At 49.8% G+C, this 17,682-nt stretch overlaps 4 protein-coding genes across 8 annotated transcripts; 3 read left to right on the forward strand and 1 right to left on the reverse strand.

Moving 5' to 3' along the window:
* Nucleotides 1-978: 978 nt before the first annotated feature.
* On the reverse strand, nucleotides 979-5,368 carry FBXO45 (F-box protein 45). Its single transcript, XM_015871120.2, has 3 exons — nucleotides 4,907-5,368; nucleotides 4,470-4,826; nucleotides 979-2,580 (listed from the first exon to the last, which is right to left on the reverse strand). The coding sequence occupies exons 1-3, from the start codon at nucleotides 5,156-5,158 to the stop codon at nucleotides 2,395-2,397; spliced, it is 795 nt and encodes a 264-aa protein (XP_015726606.2). The 5' UTR covers nucleotides 5,159-5,368; the 3' UTR covers nucleotides 979-2,394.
* Nucleotides 5,369-5,394: 26 nt separating this feature from the next.
* On the forward strand, nucleotides 5,395-8,012 carry WDR53 (WD repeat domain 53). The gene is made up of 2 exons (XM_015871115.3): nucleotides 5,395-5,909; nucleotides 6,811-8,012. Exons 1-2 carry the CDS (start codon nucleotides 5,430-5,432, stop codon nucleotides 7,390-7,392), a joined length of 1,062 nt encoding a protein of 353 aa, XP_015726601.3. The 5' UTR covers nucleotides 5,395-5,429; the 3' UTR covers nucleotides 7,393-8,012.
* Nucleotides 8,013-8,598: 586 nt separating this feature from the next.
* On the forward strand, nucleotides 8,599-9,956 carry SMCO1 (single-pass membrane protein with coiled-coil domains 1). Its single transcript, XM_085512760.1, has 2 exons — nucleotides 8,599-8,782; nucleotides 9,770-9,956. Exons 1-2 carry the CDS (start codon nucleotides 8,733-8,735, stop codon nucleotides 9,954-9,956), a joined length of 237 nt encoding a protein of 78 aa, XP_085368886.1. The 5' UTR covers nucleotides 8,599-8,732.
* A 388-nt stretch (nucleotides 9,957-10,344) lies between these two features.
* On the forward strand, nucleotides 10,345-17,500 carry RNF168 (ring finger protein 168). 5 transcript variants are annotated; one of them, XM_085512734.1, is made up of 8 exons: nucleotides 10,370-10,482; nucleotides 10,594-10,695; nucleotides 11,618-11,960; nucleotides 12,252-12,328; nucleotides 13,192-13,368; nucleotides 13,904-14,028; nucleotides 14,329-14,416; nucleotides 14,762-17,500. In XM_085512734.1, the coding sequence occupies exons 3-8, from the start codon at nucleotides 11,660-11,662 to the stop codon at nucleotides 15,809-15,811; spliced, it is 1,818 nt and encodes a 605-aa protein (XP_085368860.1). In that variant the 5' UTR covers nucleotides 10,370-10,482; nucleotides 10,594-10,695; nucleotides 11,618-11,659; the 3' UTR covers nucleotides 15,812-17,500. The 5 variants fall into 5 exon arrangements, with proteins under 5 accessions (XP_085368861.1, XP_085368860.1, XP_015726591.2 ...); XM_015871105.3 differs by lacking the exon at nucleotides 10,594-10,695 and adding an exon at nucleotides 10,996-11,113 and having other exon boundaries at nucleotides 10,463-10,482; XM_085512735.1 differs by lacking the exon at nucleotides 10,594-10,695 and having other exon boundaries at nucleotides 10,345-10,482.
* Nucleotides 17,501-17,682: the final 182 nt, after the last annotated feature.

The raw sequence follows: 17,682 nt of genomic DNA on the forward strand, positions 1-17,682 counted from the left end.
CGAACGTGTTCCAGTTGGCTGCGGGACATGGAGGCAGGAGAACACGGCTACATCCGCAGCAACAGGAGCCCAGCCTGTGCACGGACACAAGGACACAGCCCACCAGATCACAGCCATCTGCTCCCCTTCAGTCACCTGAAACGGGGCCAAAAGTTACAGCACCAAAAGGCATTTGCAGGCTCCTATAGGACTCACAGAAAGGCACGCACTGCTGCATTTTAAGCAGAAAAAATATGCTGTAAGAGTAATCTCCCCCACAGAGCGAGTTGTATCCCCACTGATATTCCAGCCCAGCAGAACCCAACACAGCATCTGTGCGAGCACCAAACGAATCCCAGGAGACACTGCCTGCTTCAGGGTCAGCAATTCTTACAGCTAAGGCTGGAAAAGCTGCACGGGAAGAAGGAAAAAAGATAAGCAGGAATACATCAGCATAGGGTCTGACCACACATATTCAGTCTTACACCTGCTGGATCCTCATCACACCAAGAGTCCGAGAATGGGGACAGGCTTAGGAGAGCACTGGATGCAGTGCACAGGGGAGAAGAGAGCTGCCTCCCACCTTCCCTGTTCTCCTGCAATATAAGGTCCTGTCAGACCTCACTGCCTGGTCCCCTCCCATGCCCAGAGCTCATTGTTCATCCCTGGCTCTGCTACCTCCTCTGTCCATGTCATTTTCAAGGATGGTGAACAAGAAGTCAACAAGCACCTTCCAAGGCACCTCCTGCAGCAGCAGGGCAGCACTGAGCACAGCACCTCCCCTGCTGCCCAGCAGATTCCAGCTGTAAAAGGGTGTCATTTGAACCATAGAGCTCCCTGTCAGCACCCCCAGGTCCTCCCTTCCTCAACAGTCACACAGCAAATCACGCAGCCCCAGCACCACCATCCTCCTCTCGATAAGACGTCTTGCTCTGCCACACCAAACCGCTGCTCCGTTTCTTCCTTCTCGTTGCAACAACACACACTGATGAGCCCTTCTGAATTATAGCAGTTTATTGTAATACTTTGTACAGCCAGCGTTGGTCTCCAGGAATAAGTTATAGTTTTATGTGAGTTTTCCCCCCCCCCCCCCCCCAACCCACCCTTAAGGAATGTTCAGCTTTCACCACACCGAATCGAGAGGGAAATAATTTATAGGGTAAGACGCAGTCTGAAGGATGGCAATCAATCTTTGTGAACAAAACTCCTCCGAAGTTCCCAGGGTTTACTTACATCTAATTGGACTCACGACCCAGCACAGCAGCCACGTCTTACAGAGAACACACCCACACCTCAGCAAAGATCACAACGCTCTGAAACAGGACAGGATTTTGCTTCCCCTCCTCACAAACGAGCCCTGCAGTTTAATCCGACCCAACGCTCATCACTGGTTTGCCATAAACGTACTCACTTGGTGCCGGTCCCACTTCATCAGCCGGTTGCTCTCAGTACCATTTAAAACATCATCTCTCACCGTATCGTTTGTCTCTTTAACACAGCCAAGAGAAAGCGAGCTCCATACCCAGAGCACCTCCAAGCACTGAGCAACACGTCAAACAAAGCAATGCTTTAAATCCCTTTCAATGGTAATAATGCACGTGATCTGTTCCGGTGCAGAACTTGGTTATTTGCTGTGTACAAAGCACTGCAAAGACTACACAGCAAACGAATCCACGCAGCACCGCACTCCACAAGGGCACTTCCAAATGCTCTACAACACAACAGATGCACACTTACATGGACGTTATTTGGAGTTGAAGCCCCTTCAAGAAATTATATCCCATTTAGAATAAAGCAAACCCTTCATTTGGATGTAAGTGTTCTTTCCGACGCGTTCTATATATACAATTCTTAAAATACACTTAAAAATAGCTGCACACATTTGATATGGTTATACCAGAGGAGGGCAGCCCGGTCAGACCGCACTTCTTGGTATGTTAAAAAGTGGAAATAAAACCCAACCAGGCTCAGCTCTCCCCGGTACCAACGTCGGCCCCGAGGAGGGGAGGGGAGGAACAAGCAGTTTTAGAACGGGAGTCTTTCACAAAACACACTACTTACAAACCTTGGGTTCATTTCCTCAAGCAGTTTTTCTATCAAATCCTTCCTTCAATAGGTGAGGTCAGGCGCTGCCATCCTAGCAATGAAAATCTGTTGCAACATGCACGTGTCAGCTTCCCACTCAACCAACTGCGACCCTGAGGATTTTGTTTCCTGGCCTGGTAGAAAGAGGAAATGCTCTAATTCCTGAAGTATGGCTGGTCCTCCGTGTCTGAACGCTGCCTGCTTCCCTCCATGGTTCTCAGACACACACCCACACTTAATTTTGTTCTCTAATACACCTTTCCCTCTAACCAACATGCAGATTTCTCCTCCCGATCATCCGCATCGTCACGTCCCCAACGAAACCATCCGTCATCCATCCAAAGGTTTTCCCAGGTAGACCAAAGTCACTTCTGTGTTCCCGTACACGGCGGACACTGCCGGATACAGGCAAACTTTGGGCAGTCCTCTGAAGGCAACTCCCAAGAACTCATAGCCCCTCTCAAATGCTAACGTTTTGTCTTCCATGTCCAGGATAACTCGAATCCTTTCGCCTATCTGGAAACAGAGATGGGAAGAGGAGGGAGAAGAAACAAAAAAGAGGAAAGAGTCAATATATTCAGATGGAAACACCAACAAAACAACCCAAAAACCAAAGCAAAATCCGTGGATAACACAGCAGATCAGGTTAAAGCGAGGCTTTCCTCAGTGCTTTCACAACAGAGATGTCTCCATTCCTCTCGTATGGACCCCGTACATCTGCTGCCTGTTCCTGCAGGCAGCCCAGGCCTAAGCACCCTCCCAGCATCAGACACAGCCCATCAAAGTGGACCTTGCAGCAGCAGCACAAGCAAGAGCTCTGCTCCAGAACACAGCAGGAGCCTGAACATTTCCAATAGCCCCAAGTTACCAGGGCTCTGTTGCCAGCAGTGACCAGCAGAGCCTACCAAGAGCAACGTTAGATGAGTTGTTTTAAAGGTAAAAGCCAGGTGTGGAGTATCCCCAGAACACATTCTGATGGCACAAGCTGACGGCGGTGCTCCCTTACTAAGGCATGAAAAGAATTCAGTGCAAAGCTTTGGCAAGATGGGTACACAAAACCTACAGTATAGATACACACGTGTGGGTAAAACCAACACCAAATGCAACAGGTTTGGGGCAGGGTGCATGGGATGCTCCCCACGTTTATCCTGCGCTTGCTGCTTTCAAATATAAACAGAAGGGAGAGGCACCAGCAGCAAATGCAGCATGAGATAGCACAAACTTCTGCTCCTCCACCAGACAACCGCAGCGCCAGGGATTCCTTCCAGCCAATATATTTTGCTTCTAACCAATGCTAACAAGTGCGTGTCTCCCTGCAGCGTGTCTCCTATGAGCAGGTGACCGTCTGTGTACAACTCTGTGATTCTACATCTTAGCAAATACAAATTGCTGATTCAAGCCCTCACCAGTTCTTAAGAAGGAAGCGCAGCTCAGCCTGCAGGCCCCATGGGAGCTCTCCTGGCTTTAAAACCTCTCCTCATCCTGCTGCACAGAAAGGCCCAGACAGGGGCAGCAGGAAGGGGCTGCCAATGGGCAGGGATGGAAAGGGCCAATTCTCTTTGATCCACATTTACTTCTCAATAGCAAAAATGGCAGATATCATTTCCAGACTGAGCTGAGTGCTCGGCAGTGAGCTTTTATATGGGATGTAGAAATATCAGCCTTGAGTTAATGCCAAGATCTTCACGTACAGCTGAAGCACAAGGCATTATTCATCCCAAACCGTGACGCTGTGAGATAGGAATTGAGCTGCAACACGGCTGAAGATGCAACGTGAGGAAAACCATCAGTCCAAAGGCAGCTGTGCAGGAACTAGAACAAAGATAAACACTCGCTGCGAGGCACAACAGCAGAGCAGCACCTGTGCTTTGATAACCCCAAATCAGCCACACGTCAGGGCCCAGCCAAAGGATGTCACCCATGGGAAGGAGCCCAGAGAGCCAGCAAGCAGCGCATGGCATAGGAGGACCCTATGTCAGCATGGCCTGTGCTCACAGTGCATACAGCACAGGGGTGAAACACCCACCATCAATATGTCTATTGATATGTCTATCTGCTGGGCCCTTTAATGCTCCTGAGAGCAGTGCCAGCTTTTGTTGCAGCGGGGGATGCGGTGTTCTAATAACACCCACTCGGTATTTGAGAAAGAAGGCAGAAACAAAGGAATCATGCACAGAGCAGTGTGGGTGCCCCATCCTCCTGCAGCCTGGAGGTGCTCAGGGCCGGGCTGCATGGGGCCTGTGCAGCCTGAGCCGGTGGGGGCAGCCAGCCCACGGCAGGGGTTGGGAGCAGGGTGGGCTGTAAGGCGCCTTCCAACCCAACCGCACAGGGGTTGTGTGAACAGCCGTGATACCTGCTGAGATAAAGATACCGGGGAGCGCTGGGAGGGCCCGCCGCCCGCTCACCTGGTACTTGGGCGCGTTGTTGCACTGCGGGAAGCTGCCGTTGACCTCCCCGTTGTGCAGCAAGTTATTGTCCACCAGGTTCCAGCCCCAGCTCTGGTCGTCGCTGCCCAGCAGGGCCACGTAGCCCTGGCACTGCATGGCCGCCCGCTTCGTGGCGATGCCGATGACGGCCACGGTGCCCAGCGGCCCTTCCCACCACACCTCCCAGGCGTGCCGGCCCTCGCTGAAGCCGATCTTGGTCCTGGCGCCGTCGGTGCTCTGGGCGATGGGGTTGCGGTGCAGAGTGAAGCCGTTCTTCTTGATGTACACGTTCCGGGAGCAGTCGTTGGTGCTGAAGGCGTGGTGGAAGGCACGGACCTAAGGCGGGGGGAGCCAACAGGGGGGTCAGGCCGCGGGGGGCGTCGCGGCCGCGCGGGGGGTTCGGGCTTGGCGCTCACCTTGCCCTTGTATGTGGGCACGTTGCAGAGGATGTCGGTGCGCAGCGCCTCCTCGGCCAGGCAGCGCGCGGCCAGGCTGCGCCACACCTCGCTGTTCTCGTCGCCGTGCAGGACGTGGTGCCACAGCTTACACACCAGCGCGCAGCTCCGCAGCTCGCGCAGCTCCAGGTACGAGAACACCAGCTCCAGCACCCGGCCCGGCAGCCGCCACCCCGCTGCCCCCGCCGCCCCGCCGCCGGGCCCCGCCGCCATCGCCCCCCGCGCAGGGGGTTGGACCGGGGGGCAGTGGGGGGGCGGCGCCGCGGGAGCCGAGCGGCCCTTCCTGCCCTTCCTTCCCTTCTTCCCTTCCCGTCAGCGGGCGGTGCCGGTAGCGGCGGGTCGGTGCCCAGCGCTCCGCCCGCCCGGCCGAGGCCTCAAGGCGAGGGGGCGCGCGCCGCCATCACCGCCCGCCCCGAGCCGCCCGCCGCGCATGCGCCGAGCCGGCGTCCGCCCCGAGAGCGGCGTCCCCGCGCTGCCGGCCATCATGGCGGCCCGGTGGCACGGCGCGCACTGCGGCTCCGTGCTCTGCATCGCCGCCGGCACCGACGGGCCCGTGGCCTCGGGGGCCGAGCGCGGCGAGCTGGCGCTGTGGGGCCGGGACGGCGTGTCCGCGGGGCTGCTGCGCCTCAACCCCGCCGAGCACGACGTGGCGGCGCTGTCGTTCTCCCCGCGCCGCCCGCACCTCCTGTACGCCGCGCACGGCCCGGCCGTGGCGGTGCTGGACGTGCGGGCACCGCGGGAGCCCGTGGAGCGGCTCCGCTTCAACGAGGACGAGATCGACTGCCTGGCCAGCAGCCACGACGGGACCCTCCTGGCCGCGGCGGACGATTCCGGGGCCGTCAAGGTGGTGGATCTGGACGGCAACAAAGTGATCCGCTCCCTGCGGCACCACAACATCTGCTCCTCCGTCGCCTTCCGGCCGCAGAGGCCGCGCAGCCTCGTGTCGTGCGGGCTGGACATGCAGGTGACTTTGTAATGGGGGCAGGTGGCTCCGGGCTGCGCGCTGCGCCACCCGGGTCAGGGCGTGGGGCCCAGCTGCGGCGCGGGGTCGTGCCGAGCTTCATTCATCGCAGCGTGGATGTGGTCGGCACGGGGCAATGCAGGGGCAGCGCGGAGCAGCCGTGCCCGCAGCAGTGCTGTCCCACCGTGTGGAGCCTGCACTTACACCGAGTGAATGGCTGCGGGCAGAGCTGCCTGAGGAAAACTAAGTGCCCAAGGCAGAGCAGATGGCAGCCAGAGTGCTGAACGCACACAGAACTACCTGGCTGCTCTGAGCGTGTTACTGAGCTCACCCCCTGCGGAATTCCGTGCTGAATGTTCTTTGCCTTTTACACTTCTCTGCCTTGTCAAGGGGAACCTTGGTACTTAGCATGCCATAGAATCACTGAACACCCCAAGTTGGAAGGGACTCACATGGATCACAGAGACCAACCCCCAGCCTCATGCAGCACCACCCAAACCCAAAGTCTCATAGCACTCCCTGAGCTCCAGCATTAGGCCATGCCCACTGCCATGGAACTGTGTGGCACACCCTGTCGGTGCCCCCTCCCCAGCACAGCTCCGTGCCGTTCCCTCGGGCCCTGTCGCTGTCACACCGAGCTGAGCTCAGCGCTGCCCATCTGCTCCCTATGAGCTGCAGCTGACACGAGGCCTCTGCTCAGCTCCTGTGCTCTGGGCCGAACCCCCCCCACCCCCCAGGACTTCCCTTCCAGTGGTTGAGGTCTGACCACGTTCCTGTTTTAGCCCGAGATGCAAACTGTCACTTGTACAAAGGTCTCTGTGGTTCAGGCGGTGTTAGGGGAACTACGGCTGGTGTTCTTTGAAGTGAAATGGGTAAATGACAGATTCCTTTGATCTTTTCCAAGGTTATGCTGTGGAACCTGCAGAAGGCTCGTCCCCTGTGGACCATAAACCTGCAGGAGTGTGGAACAGAGGAAGACAGTCTGCAGTCAGCCGGGCAGCTCTTTAACCCTCCACTTGCACATTCCCTGTCCGTCGCATCGTGCGGCAACGTCTTTGGCTGCGGAGCTCAAGATGGTAAAGTCAGAATATTCCGAATCACCGGTCTCAAATTTGAACATGAGCTGGAGTTTAAAGGTCACAGTTTGGGGGTATCGCAGGTGCTCTTCATGCCAGAGTCATACTGCTTGTTGACTGGGGGAAACGATGGGAAGGTGTTGCTCTGGGATGTCAGCAGCGACATTGGAAAGCAGCAGAAAAGTCCAGCAAAGTCAGTCCATAAAAGGAAGGGCCAAGCAGCTGCCAGAAAAGACGGAAAGCTCAACAAAGTGGCTTCAAGTGAACGTGCTGGGATTCTACCAAAGCTAACCATCGAGCATGGAGACAAGGTGAACTGGATCACGTGCACGGAGATCAAAGGCTCCACGAGAGTATTAGTTGCTGATCAGAGTAGCTCGATATCTGTTTATCCGCTGCTAGAGTCTTAGGCATCGAAACAGAAAATTGTGGGGAAGAATCATTTCTCTGCATTCAAAATGCAATTCCAGTTAAATCCGTTGGCAGTGAAATGAACAACGAGGCCTCCTGCGTTCTCAGGAATGGCCACGGATTCGCTGTGCTCTCACAGATGCTCACGATGTCATTGACCTGTGTTACATCTCCAGCAGCTGGTGGTGCTCACTGCAGCTGTTTCTTGTAGGCTGGCCATTAGTTCATAACTGTAAGGACAGAACTGAAGTTGCAGGAATAAACTGAACAGGGAAATCCACTATGCTAAATGAGGATGCTGCCCAGTAACAGAGATGGAATTGAGTTCCTTCTGCTTCAAACAATTCCAGTGCTTTGTTTTACTTTCCCTATTAAATAGTGCCGCAGCCAACTTGAGCTGGATCTCTTGGAAATATGGTTTGCATTCTTTTGCATATGAGACTAGAGAAGCCTTAACTTACTAGCAAGTAATCGAATTAGTAGCCATTGTCAACAGTAAAGAAGATGGGGAAAGTGTTGGCATCTGTCTGCTGGGTCGGCCGTCGTCTGCATTGAGTTGTTTTTCTCAGAGAGAAAAATTGCTCTTATGTTTGTCTTAATAAATGCTCTCTCTCGCTGCTCCCATGTGTTTATATTCATTCTAATCTTGCCTAATGTAGGTGCTGTGCAAAAGTTTGTCAAGAAGTGTATTTATAGGCCATGGGGTAAATACAAAGGGACAAATGCACTGTTCTGCCTAACCTAAGTACTTCCATGGCTTTCCCAAGGCTGCTAAAAACACTGCAAGCCAAATTTGGCGGTTACAGCTTGTTAGAAACAAGTTTTGTGTTAGAAACAAGGGTTTTGCGTAGCCATCTCCTGCAAATATTTATGGGTGAGGTTTCAGTGGCTTTCATTATTCGCCCTCAGGAGCAGCTCCCTGCAGCCATGTACAAGTTGTTCTCATTCAAATCTGGCTTTTCATCCAAAGAACAACCCAACAACAATCTGCACAGCCTTTAAAAGCAGGAGACTATGGCCCAGGAGATGAGCTTGAAGGCAGTATAGATAAATAAACCTGAGCAGCAAACAAGCGGACTACATTTCCCCCTTCTCATTATTCCCTTTATGTCTGAAAGACAGATGAGATCAGTGTGTCAGAAGCAGAGGTCCAGTTGTGTAATTCGATGTGTGGTACATTCAGGAGCATGTGTCTGTGCATCTGTCAGCTATATTTGGATGTACGGTCTATTAAAAGCCCAGTGCAATCACCCTCCAGCAGGAGTCAGAGCCCCCATCCGTGGTGTTGACTGCCTCAGGGGAGGACTGGAGCCCACCACTGCTTGACTTCTCCAGGACGATGGCTAAAGACAGCATATCCCTGCGCTCCCTGAGCAAGACGTTAAACAGGTCTTTAAAGGGTTGTGCTAATGCTGCCTTAGGGGATGAGTGGCAAACAGGACTGGGGCAGGGGGAGAGGAGACAAGATTATGCTGTGGTTTGTTAGCAACATAACCTTTACTTCGGAAATGTTCACGGGTAGTAGGATGTAAATAAATACAGTGTGTATGTAGGAAGAGGGTGGTTCATGAACAATCCTCTGATTCTCCTTTATTTGCTGGAGAGGGAGGGGGCAGAGCAGAGGGCTGCAGCACGTCATGAACACCGTCCTTGCCAGATTGTGGTCCTGGCAGCTGCAGGATTCTGTGCAAGTGCTTGATCAACAAGGGCTGGTAGCTGCACAAAGTGCTGACAGGAGCGTCGGTAACAGGAAAATCTGGTTTGTGCTCTGCTGTAGTTGTGCTGTAAGTGAGAGATTGGGAATGAACTTCCAGATATGGGACACTGACACAACACAGTGAACTGAGGCAACCTTACAGAGCATTATCTTCACAAAAACCACCACCAGGATGAAAGAAGCCCAGCAAACCCTCCAGTAAAGCAAAGAATGGACAATGAGCACAAAGCGTTCCATTCCCTCTTCCTTTCTGGTAGACATGGCAAGCTCTCAACTGAGCAGGATTTATTTTCCTGCAGAGGCTGTATGAAGGAAGCTGAAACTCCAAAAGAAACCCCACCATATTTAGGATGTTAATGTAAGAGAGTGCAAAGATACAGTTTTTAATAAGGAAAACTACAGCAGATATCAAGCTATGAAGCAGTTGTTACTTGTTACTGCAGTGTTGTTACTGCTGTTTCACTAAGGTCCTCCCCTCATGCATTTGCTGAGCTGAAGAACCACCATACTAAAAGGGAAAACCAAAGCAGGAAAAGCCAGCAGAGCACAAAAGCCACTGAGGGCAGCTCGGTCTGTTCAGTGCAGTGTGTCACCACATGCATAAAGCACAGTGCGTTGAGGCCCAGATCCTAAACAAATGCTTGTTTCCCACTCCCCAGAGTAGAAAGCAGGCTGCAAACCTTGGAGACACGGTTCCAAGACCTGGATTCGAGCTTGCAGAAGCTGGCACAGAAGTTTGAGGTGCAGGCTGAGCTCCTGGAGAAGGAGAAGAGCCAGGATGCAGCGTGGATATCAGCGCTGGAGGACAGGTGGGCAGCAGGGAAGGGCCAGCACCAGCTGCACTGAGCCCTGCACCTGCAGGTGGTACAGACACTTCAGTGTGTATTTAAACAGCCTGAATTACCATGTGCTATGGAAACAGTAAGGTTGGTTTGATTTGAAATGCATATTTGCATGGTAAAGAGCCACACCACATCCCAGAGAGCAGGGATGGGGAATAAAGAACACGGATGTTCTGCCTCCCTTCTGCTAGTGAGGCCGGCAGGTTGCACTGTGAGCAAACTCTGTCACTTTGAGGTTACAGTCTGATATCACGAGGCGTTCTGCCTTCCAAGCGGGCACGCTGCGATCAGGTAGCGGAGCAGCTGTTGCTGAAGTACCGCTGTGGTGCGGGCAGCGGCCACACAGCAGCCGTAATAGAAACCTCCGATCCACACAGCCGGAAGCTGCAGCGGCTCTTCCTACTCGCTGCAGCCTCCCCGGAGCTCCCGCACGGAGCACAACGAGCCCAGCCTTCCCTCGGGGCGGAGCAGCTCGCGGCCGTGAGGGCGGAGCGCGGCCCGTGCCGGGTTGTGAGCGCCGGAACTAGGAGGTGAGCGCGGCGGGCTGTGTGTGTGTGTGTGAGGCGGGGCGGTTTGGCGGGCTGACGGCAGCGCGGCCTGGCCCGGCGCGGAGCCGCGGGTCCGTCGTCCCGCTGTATCAGGCCGGCCCGCAGCCTCCCGTGAGGATCCCCGCCCTTCTCCTGGACCCGCAGGCCTTCCTTCACCCCGCTCCGTGTGTGTCTGCCAGTCCCGGCCCTGCAGAGGTACATCCGCGCCGTGCTTTGGTACAGAGCCGTACAGCTCGCTGTCTCCATTTATCTGCCCTCTCTCCTGAGAAATAAAAGACTTGTTGTATTAAGGAAGAGCAGAACCACCAGAAGCCGCCTTCGAATGCCTCTGTCTCAGTGTCAGCTTCGTTTGTGGGTTATCCGGGGTCAAACTGTCACGGCCCCTCAGTCAGAACCCTCTGTCTTTATGCAATCACCTGAGGTTTCCTTTTTTGTCTTATTTGTTTCTTAGTTTTTGCAGCCTGAAAAATCATATCTTTGCCTCTTTTGCTGCAGGGGGTGTCTTCTGTTCTTACTTTCTGTTTCACCAGTTCTGGGTGAAGTGAAAAACCATTTGAAAAGCCATTTGAGGAGTGTTGGTGGCAGAAGGGCTGGGTGATCCCCGTGGTGGGAGGCACTGAATTACTGAATACATCGCTTAGATCTGTGCTTATGTTTGTAAGACATCAAAAGCACTTTGACTTTTGCCTTCCGGCTTAAGCAAGGACTGTGGAAGATCCTTCTCTCTAAGGAGAAGCCTCTGATCCGTAGGGAGAATGTTGTATTTCACCTTGGCGTGGAGCTAAGCTGGACTCATTTGAAAGTTGATTCAGTAACTGTGATAAGATCCACCAAGCATGACCTTAGCTTGTAACTGAGAAAATAAACACGGGGAGACTTTCTTTACCTCATTGTCCCACGTTCCCATCTCCGTGCTGTACCTGTGGCAGCTAGGGGACTGCAGTAGGAATCCTTGCTTCACAGGGACTTCTGTTAAGACCTTCATCTTCCTCTGTAAGTCAAATAGTGACCAGCTCTCTTCAATACGCTGAGCTTTTTGTAATGTAGTTGGAAAACAGTTTTCTGGTGTAAAAGGAAAAAACAAAACAATAAACATCATGTTTCTTTCTGCTTTCAGGTCCTGCTGTTAATTTGTCTCATTCCTGAGCTTCAAGTCAATATGTCGAAGAAATCGGAGGCTCCTCTTTCTTTAGATGACTGCCTCTGCCAGATCTGCATGGAGGTCTTTGTGGAGCCCGTGACCCTGCCCTGCAACCACACCATCTGTAATTCTTGTTTCCAGCTGACAGTTGAAAATGCCAGTCTTTGTTGCCCTTTTTGTCGCCGTCGAGTCTCTTCTTGGGCACGATATAATGCCCGTAGGAATACTCTGATCAACTGGGAGCTCTGGGAGAAGATTCAGAAGAAATATCCAAAAGAATGTGAGCGTAGAATGAACGGACAGGATTTGGAAGAGGAAAGTAAGTAAAATTTGTCGCTTGTCCTGTGCTTTACCAAAGGGATTTTAGTATATATCTTTGGATGATGTGAAAGAAGATACGTGCATAGATGTGCAGTGCCAGAGCTGTCCTGTGAACAGGACTTGCCTTTTGTTTTCTGTAGCTTTTATCTGTTGTGTTTTGTATTATTTTACCTTGTTCCAAACTCGCTCCCGTGACAAGGTATGGAAATGTGAAAATATATTATTGCTGACTGTCACGATCTTGCTTTTGTCGCTCACTCTTTTTTATTACCCCCTTCCTCTCCATTAGTTTTTGTCCCCCATCCACAACACCAGCTGAGCAAACCTGGGGAACTCAGACAGGAATATGAAGCCGAGGTTAGCAAGGTAAGTCTAAAAATGGATGGAAAAGTGCCGAATGCTTTGAATCTAGTTGTTTTAATTGTTCCCACAAAGAAGTGAAATGTTATTTAACAAGAAGAGGAAGGTATTTAAGAGGGCATTGCTGCTACAAGAACATGCTGCTCATTCCTGATGCAGGAATTCCATTTTTATCCTATACTGAAGAGACTTTAAGAAGGTTACGTAGTCACAAAGTGGTATGTAAGAAGTTTCTATAGACTTTACATATAAGAAATGTTGAATAAGGGGAGAAAAAACCAACCATACAGAGATGTGGAACTTATCAGCCAGAAGTAAACCTATCTCAGAAGGGGATTCCCCTCCTGGCTATGATGCTAAACTGCACTGCCACTGCTGGGATCTGGATATCATGTGGAAAGAATAGAGGGAGGACAAAATGTGTGCTCTTCAGCAAGAGCTAACAGCTATTGCTGACAATGGAAGGTGACAGCCTTCAGTTCAGATGCAGGGTTGACTTAAACTGTAAGAACGCTTGTTTATTCAGCTGTGTGTGTTGGCTTATGGATACATTTTCTTGTGGCAGTTTCAGTTTATGCCACCTTCAGGTACTGGTCAGGCTTTCGTACTGCAGGCTTAGTGTACCACTCAAAAGCAAGGCTGAAGAATAGACTTCTATTTAAGGCTGTGTTTTCTTTATTCAGAGGCTTGAGGGCTTGGAACTTTTGTAAACTTTTCTGATCAAGCACGTTCTGTGGGAAGTCCAGTCAGACAGCTGGAGTGATTTCATTTGAACTGTTCCTGTGGAAGGAGTGTTAGTGAAGAGATTCTGATGCAAAGCGCGGTGCTGTAGTAGCACCTTCATACCTTGAAACACAATTCCTTCTCAGGTGGAGGCAGAAAGGCGAGCACATGAACAGGAAGAGAACAAAGCGAGTGAGGAATACATTCAAAAGCTGCTGGCAGAAGAAGAGGAAGAGCACAGATTGGCAGAAGAAAGACGGAAGGAGATGGAGGAGCAGCTTAAACAAGACGAGAAGTTGGCATGGCAGCTCAGTAACAGCTTGGTGAGTTGACATGAAAGGGGACGTTTTCTAACGTTCATTTAGTGTAAGCAAGTTTAGACCTTTTGGAGAAAAAGTTAAACCTCTGAATGACTTAAATTTGCTTGACTTGTATTTGAAAGCTGCTGTCAGTACTTCAGCTCCTAAACTGACACTGGTGAAGTTTTGATGAACCAGCATGAGGGTGAAATACCTCCAAGTATTTCTACCTGCATAGTAGGTACTTGAAATGAATGGGTGTAGGAATTTTGTGCTGCAAAACATCTTCAGACATTAGTTTCCTTCTGGCTATTTCCTTTTCCCCATGGATTTAACAATTCTGCTTTGGAAGAAGTTGAGGTCTCCATCCTCGTGTACTGAAGAAAGGAACAAACGATGATGGTTGAAAATGTTTAATGTAGGTTTGGGTTTTTTTTTCATTTGTTTTCAGGAATTGCTTGGTCAGAAGTAACTAATTCTATAGCAGAAGGACAGAAGTAGTTCACGTGTTTGTGTTGTGGTTGGTTTTATGTGATGCTGTTTTTCTTTGTCATTGAAGAATGAAAGTTTGGGAGAACACACGCTCAGCAGCTCTTCACGAGGAGACAGCCTCTCATGTGAATCACCCCCAGCGAGTCTGTGCAAGATGAAGAACAAACCAAGCAACTCTGGAGACATTCAAAAGTAAGAAAGCCAAGTTTCTGTTTTATCGTGAGTGCTGTGTTTCTCATTATAGTGTCTTTCTGTTCTGTGTGCTTCCTTGGAATCTTGCAGCCTGACTTCCCTGTGTAATTTGGGCAAATTAGGCTACTGAATATTGAAACATCACCTTATAATGTGGAGATACACTTACCCCTCTTGTTATTGTCAGAACGAACCTGAGATCATGATTAATGTAAGGAACTGTCAATGCAAAGAAAGCAAAAAGGTTTTAAGAAGTATAAGTAGTATACCTTGGTTTGGTTTGTTTTTCTTTCCTTTCAGGTATCTGACTCCAAAGCATCGTGACAAATCGCGATCAGCTTCACTCTCCAGAGCTACAGAGGGAGGCAGGACTGACCCTGGCTGTGTGGTACTAGAATCATTTTGTTACTAATCTCAGTGTTAGTGATTGCAGGTTACTCTCCGCTTTGCCTATAGCAACTGCTATCAGTACTGGGCAATCTATATATCTATTTCATGAGCTGTCTCAGTATTTGTGATTCCTGTAAGTGGAAAGTTCAGTCTTCTAGCTGTGCTTCTGCAGAGTGTTCTGAATACTTATTTAACAATGCTGTTTATTCATTCTTTTTAAAGAAGAATCCAAATTAATATCCCAGAGTTATGAGCAGTGCAGCTATGATGAAAGAGATTTTCATTTTACTTGCATCCATTAACTTTTAATAAATGCATTTAATAAGAGGTCTCCTTTCTTCAGATCAGTATCAATGAAGGCAGCAGCACTGAGGGGCAAGATGAGCAAGAGGAAATGCCAGCGCTGTCCCCACAGCTGAGCGGTGTGACCAAATGTTCCAGCGATCATGATTTGTTTATGCAGACATACATTAACTTTGTAAATGCTTCAGCTTCAGAGAAGACCACGACTGTTGAGCAAAAAAATGCACATGAGTCAAACTGTCTGAGAGATGAACTTCCAAATACAACTTGTGGGTTTGCAGGAGGAGAAGGGGATAGAGCAGTTCTTCCCAGATCCAAAGGAGAAGATGGAATAGTGGTGGACAGTGACACTTTAACTCACGTAGAAAGCAGAAACCTTGAAAGCTGTGCTGAAACAAGCGCTTGTATTCAGCCAGCAATAAATTCCACGTCTGATGGTGAAAGTGTAATAGGTGATCACACAAAGGTGGCTGGAAATGAAGATGAAAGGAAACCGGAAAGTCTGCCAAACACTAAGGAGGCTCCCAAAAGAAAGTCTTCAGAACCACTAGCTGAAGCAGTGGTTGATGCTGACTTGGATATGCTTGACAAGAAGAGAAGAACTTTCCCAGAAACTTTGGAGGAGGAAGCGGAGTGGAAAAGTGACTTTTATTTGCAAATGCAGAAAGCCTTTGAGCAGGAGCTCCATGAAAGGCGCGTGCAAGAGGAGCAGGACAGGCTGCTGGCTCTGCAGCTGCAAAGGCAGTTCAACAAGGAGGAGAGGTTACTTAACCGACAGAAAGGATCTCCAGATGAATACCTTCTTCGTGCCAAAACACCTCAATCTGTGAAAGACTCTTCTAGAAAAGGAAGTTCTAAGATGGCAAAGGACTCAAAACAATCGAAAAAGCAGAGTGAAACAAATCACCACAAGGGTCGGAAAGGTTCTTGCGATGAAAACTGGCAGTCTCCTACCAGGGTCCGAATGAAATCACCCAGCAGTGGGAAAGTCTTGAATTGTGTTGTTAACACCAATGATTCAAATGATGTTCATTCAGTGCCTAAGAGAAGACAAAAGACAATCCTTCAGATGCTTAAAAGCCCTGAGTAGAACAGCAGAACCACAGGCACACGGTTACACTAATTGGAATGAAAACCATGGTAATGTTTATCCCTGTGTCAGGCCAGGCTTCAATTCAAAAAGTTACAGAATTGATGGTTTTGAGGGTTGGGCCGCAAGAGTGACCAAAACTGACTATTAAAATGTACTGTGAATGTTGTTGAGAAGTTTAAACACCTTACTCCTCTAGACCTTAATATTTAGTCCTTTCTCGACTATAGCTTCTTTTCTAGGACTTGCATTTTCAAGCTGTTTTTTTGTTGTTTTTTTTTTCACGCTGGAAAGTAAATACTGTTATTGTTTGAGATTCAAAGTAACTGATGGTCCTAGAACGAGAATTCAGAGCCTTTGGTGGGGACTGTGTAATCCCCAGAGGAAGCAAAGAAGTGTGTCTCTATCTCTGCTTGTCTGACTGTGAGACTGAGGCTTTACGAGGCACAGGCACTGTTCTGTTAAACCAAAGGGTTGTGTTAAACTGAAGGACATGACTGGAATGTGGTTTATTTGTTGAATTGCATTGTTTGCCTGGCAGTTAACAGGATTGTAACCAGATAAGCTAGTCTTGCAAAGGCATTTTCCCTCTCTCACATCCTCTCACAGAGTAACCCCTTTCTTAGGCAAAGGGGAAAGAAAGGATCATTCTTCCACAGTCAGAGGCAGGAATCTCTCATAGATGCCAATGGCAGAAATGGTTGTGGGCTCGCATTTACTTCTGTTCATTTTTGTTTTCTTGTTGTTGGTAGCCTGTAACTTACACAGTCTTGCCTGCATTTACTGCTATTTAACTTTCATGTGCAAACTGACTGGAGTCTGATTCTAAGCACCTAATATTCAAAAATTATTAGTGCAGGAGACAGTTATGTTGGAGAAAGTAAAACCAAAAGGGGGAAAAGCCATTCGAGTTAACAGTATTGACTGTATTTAACTTCCAGCTGGCGTTCAGCTGCTCTGCCTGGCTGTAACTGTTGCTCCGTTGTTATTATTTTCTGTCTTCCAGTTGAGTTCGATAGTAAAATAATTCAAAAGAATTTCAGTTTGGATGTTCTGTGGAGCTGAGAGCTCCAAGTTGAGGCCTTGGGAGCAGTTTGTGAGCTGCTAGTCAGCAGGTAGCGGCCCTGTTACATAGTTCTCTATTTTGCTATTGTGGAGCCCAGCTTTTGGCTTTTCTTTGGATGCAGCGATATATTTCTCAAGTGTATGTTGTTGGATGAGTGCAGAACAGCAGCTGAAACCCGTGTGCCCTTTGCTGAATAGCAGACGTTCAAGAAAGTGCACTTTGAGGTGTTGTGGATGATCCGTAGACTTGAACTCAGCTCCAGGAAACTTGTAACAGATGTTTTTCACGTCACCTTGATGGCACATCTCTGCTAACGTTGGGTTCCTCCTCAATAAGTGGAGAATTCAAAGAGCCTTCTTGAGAAAGCTATCACAGGTGACCTGCTGCAAATAGTTCATTATCTCCCATTGCTGCCTCAGTCGTAGCGCTGGAAGCCTGTTTGTTATCGACCCCTTTCTGTGTAATCCTTATTTCAGTTTGCTTTCCTGTCACCCAGGCAATCAGATGGAATCCGTTGTTGATTACAGTGTTCTTCAAGGCAGAAGTACTGACTGCCTTCTGTGCTTAACATACTTTTCCTGTCACGATGAGCATGCAATAAGTAAACTCTATTTCCAGAACAAGCCGAGTTTTGTGCCTAAGTCTCAATCCAACCCCGTCTTAAAACATCCCACTTGCTGTATCCGTTTGATTTTTCACTTGTTAGTAACTCGATGCCCGTCCCTCTGGTGCCCGTTCCCCCTCACCCCCCCTCACACAGCCCGGTTCCCGCCATGCCGCCCCGCCCCGCACGGCGGGGCCGAGG

Source organism: Coturnix japonica, chromosome 12 (assembly GCF_054131305.1).
Source record: "Coturnix japonica strain WE chromosome 12, WE-NBRP24, whole genome shotgun sequence".
NCBI classification, from domain to species: domain Eukaryota; kingdom Metazoa; phylum Chordata; class Aves; order Galliformes; family Phasianidae; genus Coturnix; species Coturnix japonica.